This window comes from Trichoderma atroviride, chromosome 3 (genome assembly GCF_020647795.1).
Source record: "Trichoderma atroviride chromosome 3, complete sequence".
Taxonomy (NCBI): domain Eukaryota; kingdom Fungi; phylum Ascomycota; class Sordariomycetes; order Hypocreales; family Hypocreaceae; genus Trichoderma; species Trichoderma atroviride.
The window spans coordinates 4,917,401-4,932,944 of record NC_089402.1 but is presented as its reverse complement, the minus strand read 5'-3'; the positions used below and the strand labels follow the sequence as shown (position 1 = coordinate 4,932,944).

Sequence of the window (15,544 nt, the reverse complement as noted above, 5' to 3'; positions counted from 1 at the left end):
GAAGAGAAAAGGCTGGCGGGTTGTTGATGGCGAGATTACGCCCCCCCGAAGGTGGAGGCGTCCTTACAGAGGCATTTATCGAGAACCGGTTCCGGCTTGCTTGAAGCTGAGGATATTCTGTTGCTCGGAGAGTTATAGGGGAGTGTCTAGGCTGAATACCTCTAGGCTGAAAACCCATTGGAGCGTCCAGGTTGAATACCCATCCACACGTTTGCGTTGGTTGCTTTGAATTTGATCATCTTGCTCATAGGATACGGAGACTTTACTTAGCCTAGCTCAAGCATGCATTGCATTTAGGAGCTTTACAATAATTTGGGCGCCAAGAATAGAGCATGGGTTTCTTTTTTTTTATTCTTCAATGACAGGCCTCTCCGGGCCTGCTATAGCTAAAAGTACAAGATTGTCGTGATTTGATCCCCCCCTGCCAATACCCTAACCCAGCAGTGAGCGGGTGTGCTCTCCATACGTGCCTTACCTTTCCATTATTCCTACAAATCCGCCTCACGCCCTGCCTACAGACAGCAGATACTGGCTTCCGCTGCCACCCTTTCCTCCCGAAGGCAGATACGCCACGTTGGGGTTCGACGACAGCGCCTGCGCAATCTCTCTGCTCGCCTCAATCTTTCGAATCTGCACCAGTCCATCACCAGCCTTGGCAATAGCCTTGCTAATCGTCTCCGCACTCTCGGCCTCGCCCTCTGCGCGGATAACGTTGGCCTGGCGCTCCTGCTCGGCCTTTTCGACAATGAAGCGCGCACGCTCGGCGTCCTGCTGGGCAATCTGCTTCTGCTCGACGGCCTTTGTGAACTCGCGGCCAAAGGTCATGTGGGTGATGGAGACGTCCTCGAGGGCAATGTTGAACTCGGCGGCGCGGCGGGTGAGGTCGCTGCGGATGCGCTGTGAGACGGCCTCGCGCTGGGTGATGAGCTCGGCGGCGTCGAACTGGGCGACGATGGCCTTGAGGACTTCGTTTCCGATGGAGGGGAGGACTCTCTCATCGTAGTCTGCGCCGAGGTTCTACATTTTCGAGTCGTATTAGCTAACAGTCCAAAGTGTAGTTGATTGATAGGAGTAGAAACATATTTACCTGGTAAATCTTTGGCAGGGCCTTGACGTCTGGCCGGTGCAAAACTCGCAGCGTCAAGCTGACCATCTGGAGATCCTTGCTGCCAGTGGTTGTGGCAATGTTCCTGGGCTTCGTCCGCACGTCAAAGATGATGCTCCTCTGCACCCAAGGAATCAAAAGGTGCGTTCCCTCGTTGATGACATCCTCCTTGACACCGGACAATCTGTCGAAAATAACGGCTCTTGTGCCACCGCGAACATCGTAAATGGACTGTGAGAGGAGGAATGCGCCGGCAGAGGCCGGGATGGCCATGCGGTACATGAGGTTGAGAGTCCGCGCAAAGGCCGCCATCTTGGGATCGTAGCTTTACAAACACTGAAAAAGCGTCTCGAGGGGGGTGATTGAATCCCAGATGATCACGAAAGAGCTGCGTGAAACTGGCTCTTCTGCGGTTTACGAAGCTCTAAGCTCTGCCTATGAGGTTTCGACTCGATCGATTGTCCCGCAGTTGGTGGTGCTTGATTTGATTTTCCGCCCGAGCAGGCGCGCCATGCCTATTCGGGCAAGCTCGGCTAGACCCGCGAGGATGCTCTGCGTTTTCACCAATTCCGAACCCGAACTCATTCCACGCTCTGCTCTTCTCTCGAAAACAGGAATCGCAACACCGAACTTTTCTTTGCTTAATCCGCGACGATGAGACCTACTCAGATCCTCCGCAGCGGCGCCCCTGCGCCCAAGCAAAACCAGTATGTGCAGCCTCTCCTCCGGCAGATGCGGCCAATCGTACCACCGACTTGCGGCTTTTCTACGAGATGCGAGAGTCGACGATGCGACGCCTACCTATACCCGAATGTTTTTGGCCAATTGATGGTGATGCTGACTTTTTTTCTCTACTAGCTGGCTCGGCGACTGGGGTTCCTTTGGTAAGTGAACTTTGCCTGTCAAATCGTTACAATGGATGGACCGCGAAAGAGGATGCACGATGTGGGTGGTGGGGGAGTGAAAGAGGAATGGATGTCCATTGGCACATTGAAAGAGATGGGATGAGCTGGGGAAAAAGAAAGGAAAGAGCGTATTGGGCTGCTTGAGGGACAAGGATTGCGACAGACACCCGAGCCTGGATCGAACTGCGAATATCGAAAGAGTCACTCGAATGCTAACACACGATGAAAATAGGTGGTGCCAAGCAGAAGGGCATCATCGACTTCGGTATCTCCGCCAACCGTCAAAACCCCTTTGCCGGCGCTGCCCACGATGCCATCTTCAACACCTTCCGCCGCACCAAGGGCCAGATCTTCTACTGGCTGCCTCCCATGCTGGCCGGCTACTATCTGATGAACTGGGCCACCGAGAGGTACGACTGTCGAATTGCAACGGAATACTAGTGGATAGTACATCTGAATGTCAAAATGCTAACCCCTGCATAGAAACCACTACCTCAACTCCAAGGCTGGCCGTGCTGAGTTTGGCGACGAGGAGGAGTAAAATGGTGCATAGCTCGTGTTGTTGGATTATGGGCGTCCAGGAGACCCAGTGTATATCAGCGTCTAGATCAGGTGAAAAAGAATAGAAACGGTTGGCTCTACGAGTTATTTTAATTAATAAACGAGCTGAAAGAACGCTCGTCTTTAAATATCTGCATGACTTGGCGATGTATGGAAACAAAAAGCCGGAAGATGGCAATCACTTTTCATGTCTCTCTCTTGTCTCAACATTAACCATGAGCTTTAGCAGCTTAATTCATTCATATATCGTATGGATTGGCAATTAAAGAGGTGCATCTTCTCATAAAGATGACTCCTGATTCAAAAATCCACGGCTCGATTAAGTCATCTGAATCTTGCTCAACGTGATAGGCTCGCAATCCCATCACGTGATGCATTCTTCACCTTGTTCGGCGTCGGCCCTACAAAACGCCGAGAAATTTGAGAGGGTCCCCTCACCGAGAAAAAAAGTTTGGCTTGAGTAGGAAATTTTTGAAGAGCGATCGTGCGAGGACGACAAGACATTGACAAAAACGCGACCAAGTTGCGCAAGACTCTCAATTGGTGTAAAAGACGCTAATTGGATCAAGTCTGGTCGATTGAGCCTTTGTATAAACTTCAGGCACTCAATTGTCCTGTTCATTCTTCATTTTTCCATCGTTTCCCTCGTGCTTTCGCATCACACACACAGCAGCCATGGCCTCTGAACGACCCGACAAGAAGGAGAAGAAGGAGAAGAAGGAGAAGCGCACCGAAGAGTCCGGCGTGAAGAAGGAGAAGAAGGAAAAGAAGGACAAGAAGGACAAGAAGGAGAAGCTCGCCGCTGCTCTGGACGAGAAGCTGCAGCAGGATGTCGCTGGCCAGATCTCGCCTGTGAAGGGCTCTGAGGACTCAGACATGGACGAGGACAAGGCTCCCGAGGTTGCCCTTGAGAGAAAGGTTGTGCCTTTTGCCGTCCCTCTGGCTGATGAGAAGGGCCAGAAGAAGATCTACAAGACGATCCGAAAAGGTAAGACTTGAGCCACGAACGCACACCCTTTTGGTGTTTTCTGCTTAAACCAGATGAGCCTACATTTGCTGACTACAAACACTCAAATAGCCGCCAAGAATGGTACTCTCAAGCGTGGTGTCAAGGAAGTCGTCAAGACCCTGCGAAAGTCCGCCCCCAGCGCCCCCGGCTACACCTCCTTCCCCGGCGTCGTCGTCATCGCCGGCGACATCTCCCCCATGGATGTCATCTCACACCTGCCCGTGCTCTGCGAGGATCACAACGTGCCCTTCATCTTCGTCACATCACGCGCTGAGCTCGGTGCCGCGGCCAAGACCAAGCGACCTACCAGTGTGGTCATGATCATGGAGAAGGCCGAGGGCAAGAAGAAGGCTTCCAAGGAGGCTGACAAGGACGAGGATGATGACAAGGAGTCGTACAGCGAGACTTATGCTTCTCTGGTTAAGCTGGTGCAGAAGGAGGGCAGCAAGCAGTCTTTCTGGACAAAGGGAGAATCCAAGGCGTAAAGAAGAACAAAATGAAAGAGAGGGTGAGGAGATAAGGAAAGTGTTTGGATGATGTGTCTGGGAGTGGGATGTTGTTGATGCGAAGCGCTTAATCTGGGTGTACATTAACAATACCAGAGGGGGAATGTCTTGCAGCAGCAAGAACTTTGTTGGGGCAAACGGCGGCGTTCAGGTATATAAAGTACTTTCTTGATCAATGGAAAATCTTTTGCGTTTTTACTACAGCTCTAGCCAGGGGTTTTGTTTTTTGTGGTAACAGTGACTATTAAGTGTTACTACAATTCGATGGTGAAATAATGTTCCCAAGGTGTGTTTCAATAGAAACAAAGCTCTCAAATTAGACTAATAAAAGTTGTTGTTACAGTAAACCATCAGACGTGATGGGCCTTTTTACTACATGATATTCGGTGATTCCCATCCCAACTCCCGAAAAGTACATCAGGGGAAAGACTATGAAAAGAGTTTGTCTGCTTTACTCAAAGGGGTTGGTCCTGGTTCCCCACCAGTTGAGAACCAGAGCCAGGCCGACAGTCTCGAGTATTTTGGCAGCGACATTGACGCCGACGGTGTCAAGAGGCCTCTTTTCACTGAAGACCTGAGTGATGAACTGCAAGGAATGAGGCATTAGCTTGAGCGACAAGACAAGTGGCACTATCCAATAGAAACTTACGCTGGGAGCTGAAGTCGCGGCAAAGATGAGAGCGCCCAGATACGCCGCGCCCTTGTGGCTCAGCGTGCCCGTGGCATTGAGCAGCGCACCCACGCCGTAGCTCTGCAGGGCCGAGCCCACAAAGGACGTGCCCCAGGCGAGAGCGGCGCCGCCGGCCTCGCGCGAGCGGATAAACTCCTCCTTGGTGTTGGAGGCCTTTGCGCGGTGGTAGGTCTGGCCAAAGATGGGCGCGAGCACGACGAGGTCGACGCCGTGGTTGAAGAAGGTGCCGAGGGCGATGGCCGAGGGCTTGACGGGAGGGAAGTCTGGGAGGGGATATTGATGAGTTTCTAATGTATTTCCAAACGAGGTTTGATTTTCATGATTTGAAGAGTTGAGGGGGGTTTGTTGGAGAGTGGCGAGATGATGAGAGGGGGGGAAGCTCTGGTGAGATTTGGTGAGCTTTTGGTGAGCTTTTCGACTTACATTGAAGAGACATTTTTGAGATGATTCGATTACTGTGATGAATTCGAGAAGATGAGGCGATGAAGAGGCCAAAGAAGATTTATTGTATCGTCGTCTTAGGAGGTTTCGTTTTATTTCAGATCTCAGATCTTACAAGAAGGAAGTAAAAAAGAGGCAAACCCAGCAGGTATTTGTATTCCGCCCAACTTCATCGGCAAGGCAGGAGCTAAAGGCCAGTGAACTAACCTACCTAGCAAAAAAACAATCAATTACGTCTTTAATTTTCCCCTCTTAGCATCTCGATTTCGCCCAAAGTATATTCTCTATACTAAGAATGCCCTTGGCTTGCAAAACGATTTCGTCATGACGATGATGTCACGACTACGCCTTTTGACGGTTTTGGGAGGCGTTTTTTTTTTGGCGGCGGCTGCCGGATGGAGGAAATTCCTTTTTTCCATGGTGAGACAAATTGTCTTAGGTAACGACTTAACGTCAGTCTCTACGCCCTGGTTCACAAAAAGCCTCCGTTAACCGGTAAGTTGTTTGGTGTTGCTTGCGTGCTGTTCAGCTTGCAACATTGGTGCTGCTCCAGGTTGGATTAGGTAAGGTAATGATGCAAACTACTCACTGCCCCTGTTCCTTGAACGCTGGATGTGCCCTACTGTATGTACCTATGTAAGAGATACATGCGTCTACATGAACAGGTCTGCAGGGCCGATCTTGCTTTAATCCAGGCTGTGCCTCGGCATTCTATAACAGTTCAAGGCCCATTGTAAGACAATCAAACCCGATGAGACAATCTGACGAATTTCAACCTTCCCCTACTTAACCAAGCACACGACTTGAACGGACCGCTCTCCTCCTCCAAAGCAAATCATGGCAGCATACACACCAAAAGAATAATGACCAAACGGCTGCTTCTTAATCCATGACACACAACGACCCATCAGATTCTGCCCCAACGTATTTTCCAAGTAAGAAGCGAATCCCGGCTTCCATTTTTTTCTCGCTCAAGAGATCCACTGCGGGGATTGTCAACTTCAGCTGGGGCGTGGCGTGGGGCACGTTTTCACTGTAATCCAACCTCGGTCACCAGAAAAACACAATCGTCATCGGGACAGCATCTCAATCCACAAGGGCAAGTAAGAAATCTCTCAAATATTCGGGATAGGCGAATACAACGTGTTATACAAGTAGTTCCAACATCAACTTGAAAAGAAAAAGAGCATCATACAAAGTACACAGATCACAGATAAGCAAGAAAGGCACGCAGTAAAAGAAAACTCGCAAAAAAAAAAAAAAAACCTGGTAGTCCCTGTATTGGCTCGAAGCACAAGCTTCCCATAAAATCATGCCTCTTCTTCCCATCGTAATGCCTAACTAACCCCCCCATCGCCTGAACAAAACCAAATGCCATGTTTGAAAAAAAAAAAAAAAGAGGCCCTTTCCCGCTTGGTTGCAAAGAACATGTTACTCATGCCGGCCAGATGAATTCCGAATGTGTGATGAAAACTCCCATGACGTCTTTTCTTCGTATACTATCCATACAATCAGGTCGCTTTTGTTTTCCCAAGAGAGAAAACTGAAAAATAGAAGGAAAAGGATCTAAACTGGCATCAGCTAGATTCCCTCTCCTCGCTAAGCTCCCTTTCCGCGTTTCATTCGCTTCGTCGCTCGTCGCTCGTCTCCTCGCCTCAAAGGACTGCCGGTTTTTTTTTTTTTTGCCAGGTTGCATTATGTATATAAAAACTTTGAGAGGAGCAAAAACAAAACCAGAAATAACTTAAATAAACAAATCTTGCCGTAAGCGTTGCCCATAATCCTCTATGCTTGGAGATGGCCGTATTCGCCGCTGCGTAGCCCTAGTAAAGCTCTAACATCATGAACGTACTGGAGGCCTTCCAGCAAAGGTACTAAATGCATCAAATCGCCATCTGTCGGATCGTTTATCCAGCCTTGAATCGGTATGGCATTGTCTATGGGGAGAAAGGGTTAGATCCGTGTGTGTACGATGTAGTAGTTAAAAACTCTCACCTTCATGGAACAAATAGCTCAGCGGGCTATTGTCCAGAATCATCACCTTGCTCAGATCCGGCTCAACAGAACTCAAGTCTTTGATGTACGCTCCTTGTCGATATGTGCAGTGCTGGCGATAGTATCTTGCAGAGAAAAACTTCCTTTCCGACTCGAGCCAGTCAATTACGGGGTCGGCATACTCCTGAACAGAGGCTGTAAAAACAACCAGGTTGAACCACTTGCATATTCTGCGGAGGAACTCGTCGCAATAAGGTCGCTTGTTCACCCAGTACAGGATCGGATGCTGCGCAACGCTATTCTGCCCACTCATTCCCAGAGTCGCAGTGTTGAGCTGGACTTCAATCATGTGGCCGCTGTTCATCCTTCCTCCCTTGGACATGCTGTGGATGAGCGTCTCATCGAGATCTAGGATGAGCGTCTTTTGCTGTTTCCTGGAAGGTTCCAATAGGTTCAGATACGAGGGCTGTCGTCGGGGGATCAAGGGTCGTGGCGGTGCTGGCGTCTTCGGATACTTGGTAAGGGCGGCGATGGGGGATGTCGGAGACTTGAGCTGCGCGGACAGTTCGCTTCGGCCGATGTCGCCTTTCCCTGGAGAGGCAGACTGAGACTTTCTATGTTTCCGCTGCTCCTCGTCGTTGAGTTTAATTCGGATAGATCGTCGCGCCGAGCCGGTCTCTTCGCTGGCCTGGGTGGACTTGGATCGCTGATGCCGACCTTTGGCGCCACGGGGCTCGTCTTCCGATTCGGATGATATGCCAGACGAAGATGTATTATTGGAGCGAGACGGTGTAGACGGAACGCCGAGGTGCCGCGAATTGCGGCCAGTCTTTTTCGAATCTGGGGTCGACGGATATACATCGTCCGCGGCCAGCTCGCCGTGAGCGAAGCCAAACAGCCTTTTCAGCTGTGTCATGGGCGCAAACTTGCCAAAGTCGTCGTAGAAGCAGGCCGCCAGGAAGTAGGCGGGCGCCGTCAGCGTGGCGAACAGCCACCGAATGGAGTTGATGACGCTGGACGCGATCCCCCGCGGCAGCACATGCCACCACCGCGAGCGCTTCCCTTCCGGCTTGGACTCCCAGAATAGCGGCGTCTCTTCAGTAGCAAAAGCACCTTGGTCGTCGTTGTCGAATCGCTTCTCGGAAGGGGAGCCCTCGGCCGACGAGGGCTGGGCCTCCTGTCCATCCGCCTTGTCCTCAGACGCTTCGAGCGCCTTGTCGTCGTCGGACTGCAGGCCCGTGCCGGATGAGATGCTGTTGGATCGGGAGTGGGTGGGACTCGACGGCGGCGACACGCGCGCGGTGATGATGTTGAGGGAGTTCATACTGAACAGAGACACCAATCCATGGGACATCGGAGGCGGCCTCGGGGAGCGGGTCGGGCGCAAGGACTGTTCGGGACGACGGAGAGATGAAGGATGCGAAAGGACGAGGCGAGGCGAGGCCTGGAGAAGAGAGGCAGAGACACGAGACGGGGCCCAAAAAAGGGAGCGTCGCAAGATGCCGGGGAGGCGATGGAGACCGCTTGCGGCGTCGATGCTCGTGGCTTCCGGGCTCGGGGACGATGCCAATGGCCCTGCAGCGCACTCCAGGGGGGGGGGGTTAAAATGAGCCTCCGCAGGGCGCTCGGCAAACGAATGTCATGAGTGAGTCGCTTCCAAGGGGGCGGAAAGGAGCGAGAGAGGCGGGCGGCGATGGCGATGGAGCCGCAGGCGAGGCTTGTGGGCGAAGATGGGACGAGATGCGACTGCGATGCAACAAAGAGGACAGCCGTGGAAAATGGGACGACGCTATTACGAGCCGCCCGAAAAAAAAATTGGAAGGGCTATGCTCTTGAGGGGGCCTTGCTCTGTTCTAAATGAACTTGGCCAAGTACATGTAGACCACAGGCACAAGCACGTCGCTCTAGCACGTTTTGACAGTTAGCTGGCCCGTCCAGGCGTTGAGGCACCCAGGAGGACGTTCCCCAAGCAAATCGGGCCAGGTCGTCATCAAGGCCAGGGTATAGCGGGCCAAGCGCTGGGAGGTCAGATGCCGCCCACGCTAGGGCGGGTTTTTGGGGACTTGCAGCGGCCATGGCAGGGGCTGTTGGGGAGCCCCTACCGTCCAATGCGCTGCTGAGCCTGGAGCCCGTTTCCGGTCAGCAGTGCCGAGGTGTGGCAGCGTATCGTATCGAGTGCTCGAGGTCGGAATATAACGACGGCAGACAAGGTACAGGCGCATAAGAGTAGAGACGGCAGCTAGACAAGAAGAGAGTTGAAAGATGGCATCAGTAAAGGTGATCAAAGATGATTCCAACCTCCAATATTGCCAATTAATATCGCTAGAAATATATACTGTACATATCAACACTCTTCAAATGCTGTTAATACTACTGTATTTACACCCGTCATCGTTCCATTTCCAACCGCCCTTTTTCTCTTGGCCTTTTAGTCGTTCCTACGCTAGCATGTGTCAACTCTAGCCCGTCTGTATCCGCGCATGTGGTTGACCTGAACTTTTAATTTGTGCTAGTTGCCCAAGCCACGACTGCTTCCTACAAGCGTCAAGAGACGCTGGAATGGAGAAACACGAAAGACAAAAAAGTCAAGAGGCTGGCTGCATGTTTGGCTTCAGCCTACTGTCATACGAAAAAAGTATCAGCGTCCTGTGCATTCAGGTATCGGGGCCGCTAAGCTCGCAAATCTTACATTAGTGCATACGCTGCGAGGTGGGCTGCCTTTAAGCTGCATGGCCGAAATTCTTTTTCGACGCCACTACCACGGGCTTTTGCATGTTGAGTCACGATCGCAAAGGCTCTTCTGGCGCCCACAAACCAACCCAGAGCCAAACCCCGCCCACCTGCACCACACCCATTCCCGAGCTGCGATAAAGCGAGCGCACCTCTAGCATCACTTGACGCTATCACGGCCATAATTTGTATCTTCTCCCACCTGCCCTTTGCCAGAAACTCGCAGCCCGCGCAGCCATCAAGAATCCGAGTCCTTGTCCGTCGCACAAAATTCGAGTCATAGCGCTGCCAGTCATCCCACCGAGCATCGGCCCTTGGATAACCGCACACAAAGGCCAAAACACCGTCGCTCGCCAGCAACAGAGCCTACGATGCCCTCTGTATCCGCGGGCCATGCGCTCGACCTCGAAAAATTCCTGAAATCTCTCAAAGGACAACAGCTGGAAGCTTCCGTCAACAGCTTGATATCGTACGTGATGTGATCCGTCAGTAGTTTGCAATGCGGGGCATGATAAGATTGTCGCATTGCGGCTCGACTTTTATTTCATTGGCCGCGGTGCGAGGGAGGTGTACTGCCAGACAGCTTGATACTGACAATACGCTGCTTGTAGTCTTTTAAAGCGAAGACAGATTAGGGGATCCGAGCCTTGCGCCATCGCCACCGCCCACATCCTCCTCCAAGTGGTTGCGCGCTCAAAATGGCACGATGTCGACAGCCTCTTGCTCAACGTCTCAAGGACCGGCCGTAGATTGGTCGACGCCCAGCCCAACGAGCTTGTCATTGGCAACATTGTGCGCCGCGTTCTGGGCCTGATTCGAGACGAGGCTTCTGAAGATCGAGGCGATGCTGGCGACGAATCGGCGAGCGAAGCACCCACGCCAACCGACATTGTCCCGCCGTCGTCCATTAGCCAGCAGTGGTCGTCAAAACGGTTCGACTCCGTCGATAGTTCAACCGGTGCCTCACGCCCTCCACTCATCTCCTCCTACAGCTCCATCAACCCGCCCAAATCACTGTTCCACCTGCTGTCGACCTCGCCTCCCACTGATGGAAACGTGTCGCCTTTCAAGACTTCGGGCGCTTCGACCCCTACCTGGCGGGGGAACGCGGGCCAGATCCACGCGCTGCGCTCTGAAGTGATTGACGGTATCGAGGAGATCAAGGACGAAATCAGCCAGGTGGATGACCAGATTGCCGCCTCTGCTGAAGTGCAGATCCATCCCGGAGACTTGATACTGGTCCACCAGCCATCCACAACAACTGAACGATTTATTCTTCGCGCCGCCCAAAAGCGCAAGTTTACCGTCCTCCTCGCCATGGCGCCGCCGAGAAGACAGCACTCGCCTGAGAACCAGCATGCCGTATTCAGAAAGAAGCTGTCAGCAGCCGGCATCACGGTGGTGAATGTGATGAATGGCGGGCTGATGGCTTACATGTCAAGAGTCAACAAGGTCATTATTGGTGCGAGAGCAGTTGTTGCTACGGGCGGTGTTGTGGCTGATGCTGGCTCTGCTGCTATTGCACGAGCGGCCAAGGAGCAGGGCGCTGCTGTTGTCGTGCTCAACGGCATCTACAAGCTGAGCCCGGAGAGCCCCTTTGACGAGAGCTCGCTGATTGAATGGGGCGACTCGTCGACGTTTGTGAGCTTCTCGGACGGTCCTCTGGTGTGTGGTGCCGAGATTCGAACCGCACTTACTGAGCTGATTCCGCCGGAGCTGATCGATACTTATATCACAAACCTGTAAGTTGGGTCCCAGAGGTGTATCTTTTCTGCCTCGATTTATCCTTCTGTTCGAGTATCTCGTCTTGTGAATTGAGCATATAACTAACCGTTTGGTGACTATAGGGGCACACATTCACGCGACCATTTGTCGAGCCTTATCGCAGACCATTACAAGCGAGAGGACGCAGACTTTCACATCTGGGAAGAGGCTCTCGCCTGATGGTAGTGACGATTTCACGAGGAATGATAACAAATCAAACAAGTAAAAGCAGAAAAACGACCAAGGAGCCTTCATCACATACATGGTGACAAAAAGAAAGGATAGGATAAATGACGGTATAGAATGTTCCTGACACAAAAAAAGAGAGAAATTAAAATTACCGGCGAATAGCTTTCGCATCGTCATTCATTGACGTTGATATGTGCTGTATATGTCTTGTCTGCCTTGTGCCTGGCTAGTAATAACTTTGTCCGGGGTACAGACTCCATTTGGAGAATAGTACAAACTATTGAAGCTGGATAGACATCCATTCATAACTGCCAACAACATATCATTAGCTCAACACCAAAAGTAGCATCAGTCAAACGATCTCGCCGAAACGTCACCACGATAGCCGGCCGCGTCAGCAAGCATCGGCAGCCCAGGGGTCCTCATTGGCTCCCTCTCAGCACCCACGACCTACCCACGGCCTACCCGTAGGATTCAATCAGGCGATGCAACGCTCAGCCAACCCCAGCGCCAGGCTCCAGGCGAGTCCAGACAGGCATCGCTGCAGCCAACTTGCCAACGTAACGGGGCTGCGTGGCCTCCACTGGCAATTAGAGCTGGCCAGCACTAAACGACCACTAACAGCCTAGCTGGCCACACCCGTCGCAGCGCTAAATCCGCCCAGCGTCGACACTAACGCGACGAGACGACGATTTCCGGCTGAAGAAGCAAAGAGATTCGGCGAGGCATAAACGCTGGCTGGTGCAAGCTGCAGCCATAAAAGATCCGCTGAGGGAGTGACAAGACTGCATTCGTGTCTTCTCTCTGTTCTCTTTTTTCTTTTCGCCACACAAAACAGTGCTTGCCACTTGATTTTCTTGCTGTTCAATTCTGGGGAGAGCTTAGGGGGTGTAGTACCCGGTGTCTGCCTAGAAATCGTGGCCTGTCTTCAATTCTCTAGGCCTGCCTGTTTTAAACTTGTACAACTGCCATCAATTGTTCAAACCTTTCATCCAAGTCCCCAATTCCTTAATCAGCAGTACACTGCGAGATCTTCTCCACGACGATAGGGATAAAATACTTTCCTCCCCCGGAGCATAGCAGCCAAGAGTACTTCGTCACAGGGTACGCACGCCTCCAACGGCTTAAAGCCGCCATCGCCAGGATGAATCCCAACAACACCAGCACCAACAGCAATAGCCATCTCAGCGTCCAGGGAGACGAAGTCCCGCCTCCACCCTATTCAGAGACGGACGTCTACAGCAATTCAAATGGCTCTCGCTCTCCTCGCCCGGCAGCCGCAGAAACCCCATCTCACGGCTTCGTACCAGTAGACGATGCTGCCTCTTCGACTGCCGACGATGTCATCTACACGCCACCTCTCAGCCCTCAAAACACTTCAGACGCTGGGCAGTCCGCGGCCTCTCTATATTTTGAGCGGAGGCCTGTGCCGCAGCCAAACGCAACAGCCCGCGAACCTCTTGTTCATGCCATAGAGGTAAATGATGCTTCGCGGCCTGACGATTTCCCCTACCAGAATGACTGGGCAGCCCGAGACATCTCTGCCCTGGACTGGTCTACTTTTGTCAACTTCCTGCTTCCCGATCACAGCACGAGACAGAATGAGGCTATCCTCCATAGAAAGCTGCGAGATGAGATGCAGTCAAACTCGGGCAGCACTAACGATACGACGTCGCAGGTCGAAGCCCAGCTCGGCCGGAATGCTGATGCAGGAACTACACCTAGCCCTGATGCTGTGCAGCGAAGAAGAAATGTCGAAGCCACTGTCCTGCAGTGGAATGATGGCTTCTTCAACCCTCGTGGTATCCAAGTCAACCTTGAACCCCGGAGAGCTCCGTCCACGCAGATGCCTGGGGCCTGGGAAACCAACGTTGACCAGAGATCTGAGTCTGCTCAGTCTTCGCATACAGCAGGCCGCTCAGAGCCCTCCAGCTGGAGCCCATGGAGTGGCCTCGTCATGGATGAAAATGGCATTCGACTTGGCAACTCCTTTATGGACGAAAGTGGCATTCGACTTGGCAATTCCTTTGTGGCAGACTCAAATGGCCTGCGCATCGGAAACCTCATCATGGATGACAAAGGCATTCGATATGGAAATAGCAAAGGGCCAAGCCAGCAGCAGTCACGGCAGCCAACTACGGATGCCGGCCAAGACGTTCGCGGTCGTGCTGCTAATCAAGGAAGCCAGCCCGACAACAAAAAGGATCACAAACGCTCATCATCCTGCTCGTCTGTCTCATCACTATCCTCCATGAGCTCTGTATCTTCCATTGGGTCTCTGCCCAGCTATGACGACGTTCCCCAGAGGTCAATACAGGTTTACCTAGCCCGACTCCAGGACTGGACTGACCATCCTGAGCAATACCGCTCCAAGCAAGACGTCAAACAGTTGAAGGCTGACCTCAAGAGCGTCCCCATGTGCGATGGCTCCATCTCTGAGGCAGATAAAAAGGCTCTGAAAGCACAAATAAAGGCCTTGGCGAGTGTGTGGAGGCAGATCAAGAAAACCCAGAGAAAGGAACGCAGGGCTCTCAAAAAGGAGCGCCGTGCCCAGAGGAGAGCAGAGTGGAAGGAGAAGAGACAGCATAAAAAGGAGATGAGGAAAGCAGAGAGAGAAGCTCGAAAGGAAGCCCGAAGAGAAGTTGCTGCTCCTCCGCCTCCCCCCGCCACCTGCTATTCCACCAATGCCTCCAATGCCTCCCGGACACGTTGTGCCTCCTGTGCCTCCTGTGCCACCGATGCCTGGAAATCCTCCCCCCTTTACCGGCAGCTTCCCCTGGGGTCCTCACGGCCCGGGCAGAGGTCGAGGTGGACGAGGTGGAAGAGGAGGCAGAGGCGGAAGAGGCGGTCGGGGCGGTCGTGGTGGTTTTCAATCTGATCACCAGGGTCCCTTTGGCCAAGACTGGACTGGCGAAAATGGCGTGTTTGGATCGCGCGGTCCTTTTGGCCCTGGAGGTCCATTTGGTCCCCATGGTCCCTTTGGCGAAAAGGGCATCTTTGGAAACGGCGGCAGCGATGGCTATGGCTCCAACAGTTTCTTTAGAAATACGGCGGAACAGCGACACCAAGCGCACAATCAGCGCGATCAGCTACAGCAGCGGTTACAGCAACAGCGCGAAATGAGAGAGCAACAGCTGGAGCGAATGCGTCAGCAGCATGAGCAAGCACGGCAGCAACACCAACAGCATCGTGAACGGGCGATGCAGCAGCATGAACAACATATGCAGCAACACGCACAGAAGATGCAGCAACACGAACAGAGGATGGAACAAATCCGACAGCAGGCCGTCAACAGCGGCGCGGCATATTCCTCTCACTCCATGCCGGGCTACTGGCCCGACGAGAAACACGAATATTCAATTCCCGTAACATCACAAGATGATGACGAGCAGATGGCTCCCTCTGCCGCTGCGGCAGCAAAGTACCGGTCCATCATGGGTATCGAGACTTCGATTGAGCAACAGCTCGCTGCGGCGGAGAAGGCTCCGCCAGGTCCTGAAAAGGAGGCGCTGGAATGGGCCATTGCCGAGATGCTGAATCAGTTGGAGGTGATGAGGATGGAGGCTGACGAGGAGTATGCAATAGAGCTGAGCGGGCAATGATGTTTATGATGATTTGAGGTTGCAACCCTGATTTTTGGAACTCTGC

General features: G+C 52.6%; 8 protein-coding genes across 8 annotated transcripts; 5 read left to right on the top strand and 3 right to left on the bottom strand.

Moving 5' to 3' along the window:
* Positions 1–322: 322 nt before the first annotated feature.
* TrAtP1_006935 (uncharacterized protein) lies at positions 323–1,548 on the bottom strand. Its single transcript, XM_014082264.2, has 2 exons — positions 1,088–1,548; positions 323–1,017 (listed from the first exon to the last, which is right to left on the bottom strand). Exons 1-2 carry the CDS (start codon positions 1,415–1,417, stop codon positions 502–504), a joined length of 846 nt encoding a protein of 281 aa, XP_013937739.1. The 5' UTR covers positions 1,418–1,548; the 3' UTR covers positions 323–501.
* Positions 1,549–1,681: 133 nt separating this feature from the next.
* Positions 1,682–2,759, top strand: TrAtP1_006934 (uncharacterized protein). The gene is made up of 4 exons (XM_014082544.2): positions 1,682–1,812; positions 1,964–1,989; positions 2,243–2,420; positions 2,494–2,759. The coding sequence occupies exons 1-4, from the start codon at positions 1,760–1,762 to the stop codon at positions 2,549–2,551; spliced, it is 315 nt and encodes a 104-aa protein (XP_013938019.1). The 5' UTR covers positions 1,682–1,759; the 3' UTR covers positions 2,552–2,759.
* Positions 2,760–3,246: 487 nt separating this feature from the next.
* On the top strand, positions 3,247–4,065 carry TrAtP1_006933 (uncharacterized protein; the record flags this gene model as incomplete). The annotated part of the gene is made up of 2 exons (XM_014082265.2): positions 3,247–3,559; positions 3,650–4,065. The coding sequence occupies 2 exons, from the start codon at positions 3,247–3,249 to the stop codon at positions 4,063–4,065; spliced, it is 729 nt and encodes a 242-aa protein (XP_013937740.2).
* Positions 4,066–4,537: 472 nt separating this feature from the next.
* Positions 4,538–5,213, bottom strand: TrAtP1_006932 (uncharacterized protein; the record flags this gene model as incomplete). The annotated part of the gene is made up of 3 exons (XM_014082266.2): positions 4,538–4,672; positions 4,736–5,040; positions 5,201–5,213. The coding sequence occupies 3 exons, from the start codon at positions 5,211–5,213 to the stop codon at positions 4,538–4,540; spliced, it is 453 nt and encodes a 150-aa protein (XP_013937741.2).
* Positions 5,214–6,222: 1,009 nt separating this feature from the next.
* Positions 6,223–9,132, bottom strand: TrAtP1_006931 (uncharacterized protein). The gene is made up of 2 exons (XM_014082267.2): positions 7,214–9,132; positions 6,223–7,155 (listed from the first exon to the last, which is right to left on the bottom strand). The coding sequence occupies exons 1-2, from the start codon at positions 8,565–8,567 to the stop codon at positions 7,004–7,006; spliced, it is 1,506 nt and encodes a 501-aa protein (XP_013937742.2). The 5' UTR covers positions 8,568–9,132; the 3' UTR covers positions 6,223–7,003.
* A 190-nt stretch (positions 9,133–9,322) lies between these two features.
* TrAtP1_006930 (uncharacterized protein) lies at positions 9,323–12,231 on the top strand. Its single transcript, XM_014082268.2, has 3 exons — positions 9,323–10,412; positions 10,555–11,685; positions 11,791–12,231. The coding sequence occupies exons 1-3, from the start codon at positions 10,315–10,317 to the stop codon at positions 11,885–11,887; spliced, it is 1,326 nt and encodes a 441-aa protein (XP_013937743.1). The 5' UTR covers positions 9,323–10,314; the 3' UTR covers positions 11,888–12,231.
* Positions 12,232–13,040: 809 nt separating this feature from the next.
* Positions 13,041–14,774, top strand: TrAtP1_006929 (uncharacterized protein; the record flags this gene model as incomplete). Its single annotated transcript, XM_014082269.2, has 1 exon — positions 13,041–14,774. The coding sequence occupies one exon, from the start codon at positions 13,041–13,043 to the stop codon at positions 14,772–14,774; it is 1,734 nt and encodes a 577-aa protein (XP_013937744.2).
* A 364-nt stretch (positions 14,775–15,138) lies between these two features.
* Positions 15,139–15,498, top strand: TrAtP1_006928 (uncharacterized protein; the record flags this gene model as incomplete). The annotated part of the gene is made up of 1 exon (XM_066113324.1): positions 15,139–15,498. One exon carries the CDS (start codon positions 15,139–15,141, stop codon positions 15,496–15,498), a length of 360 nt encoding a protein of 119 aa, XP_065969410.1.
* Between the last annotated feature and the right edge of the window lie 46 nt (positions 15,499–15,544).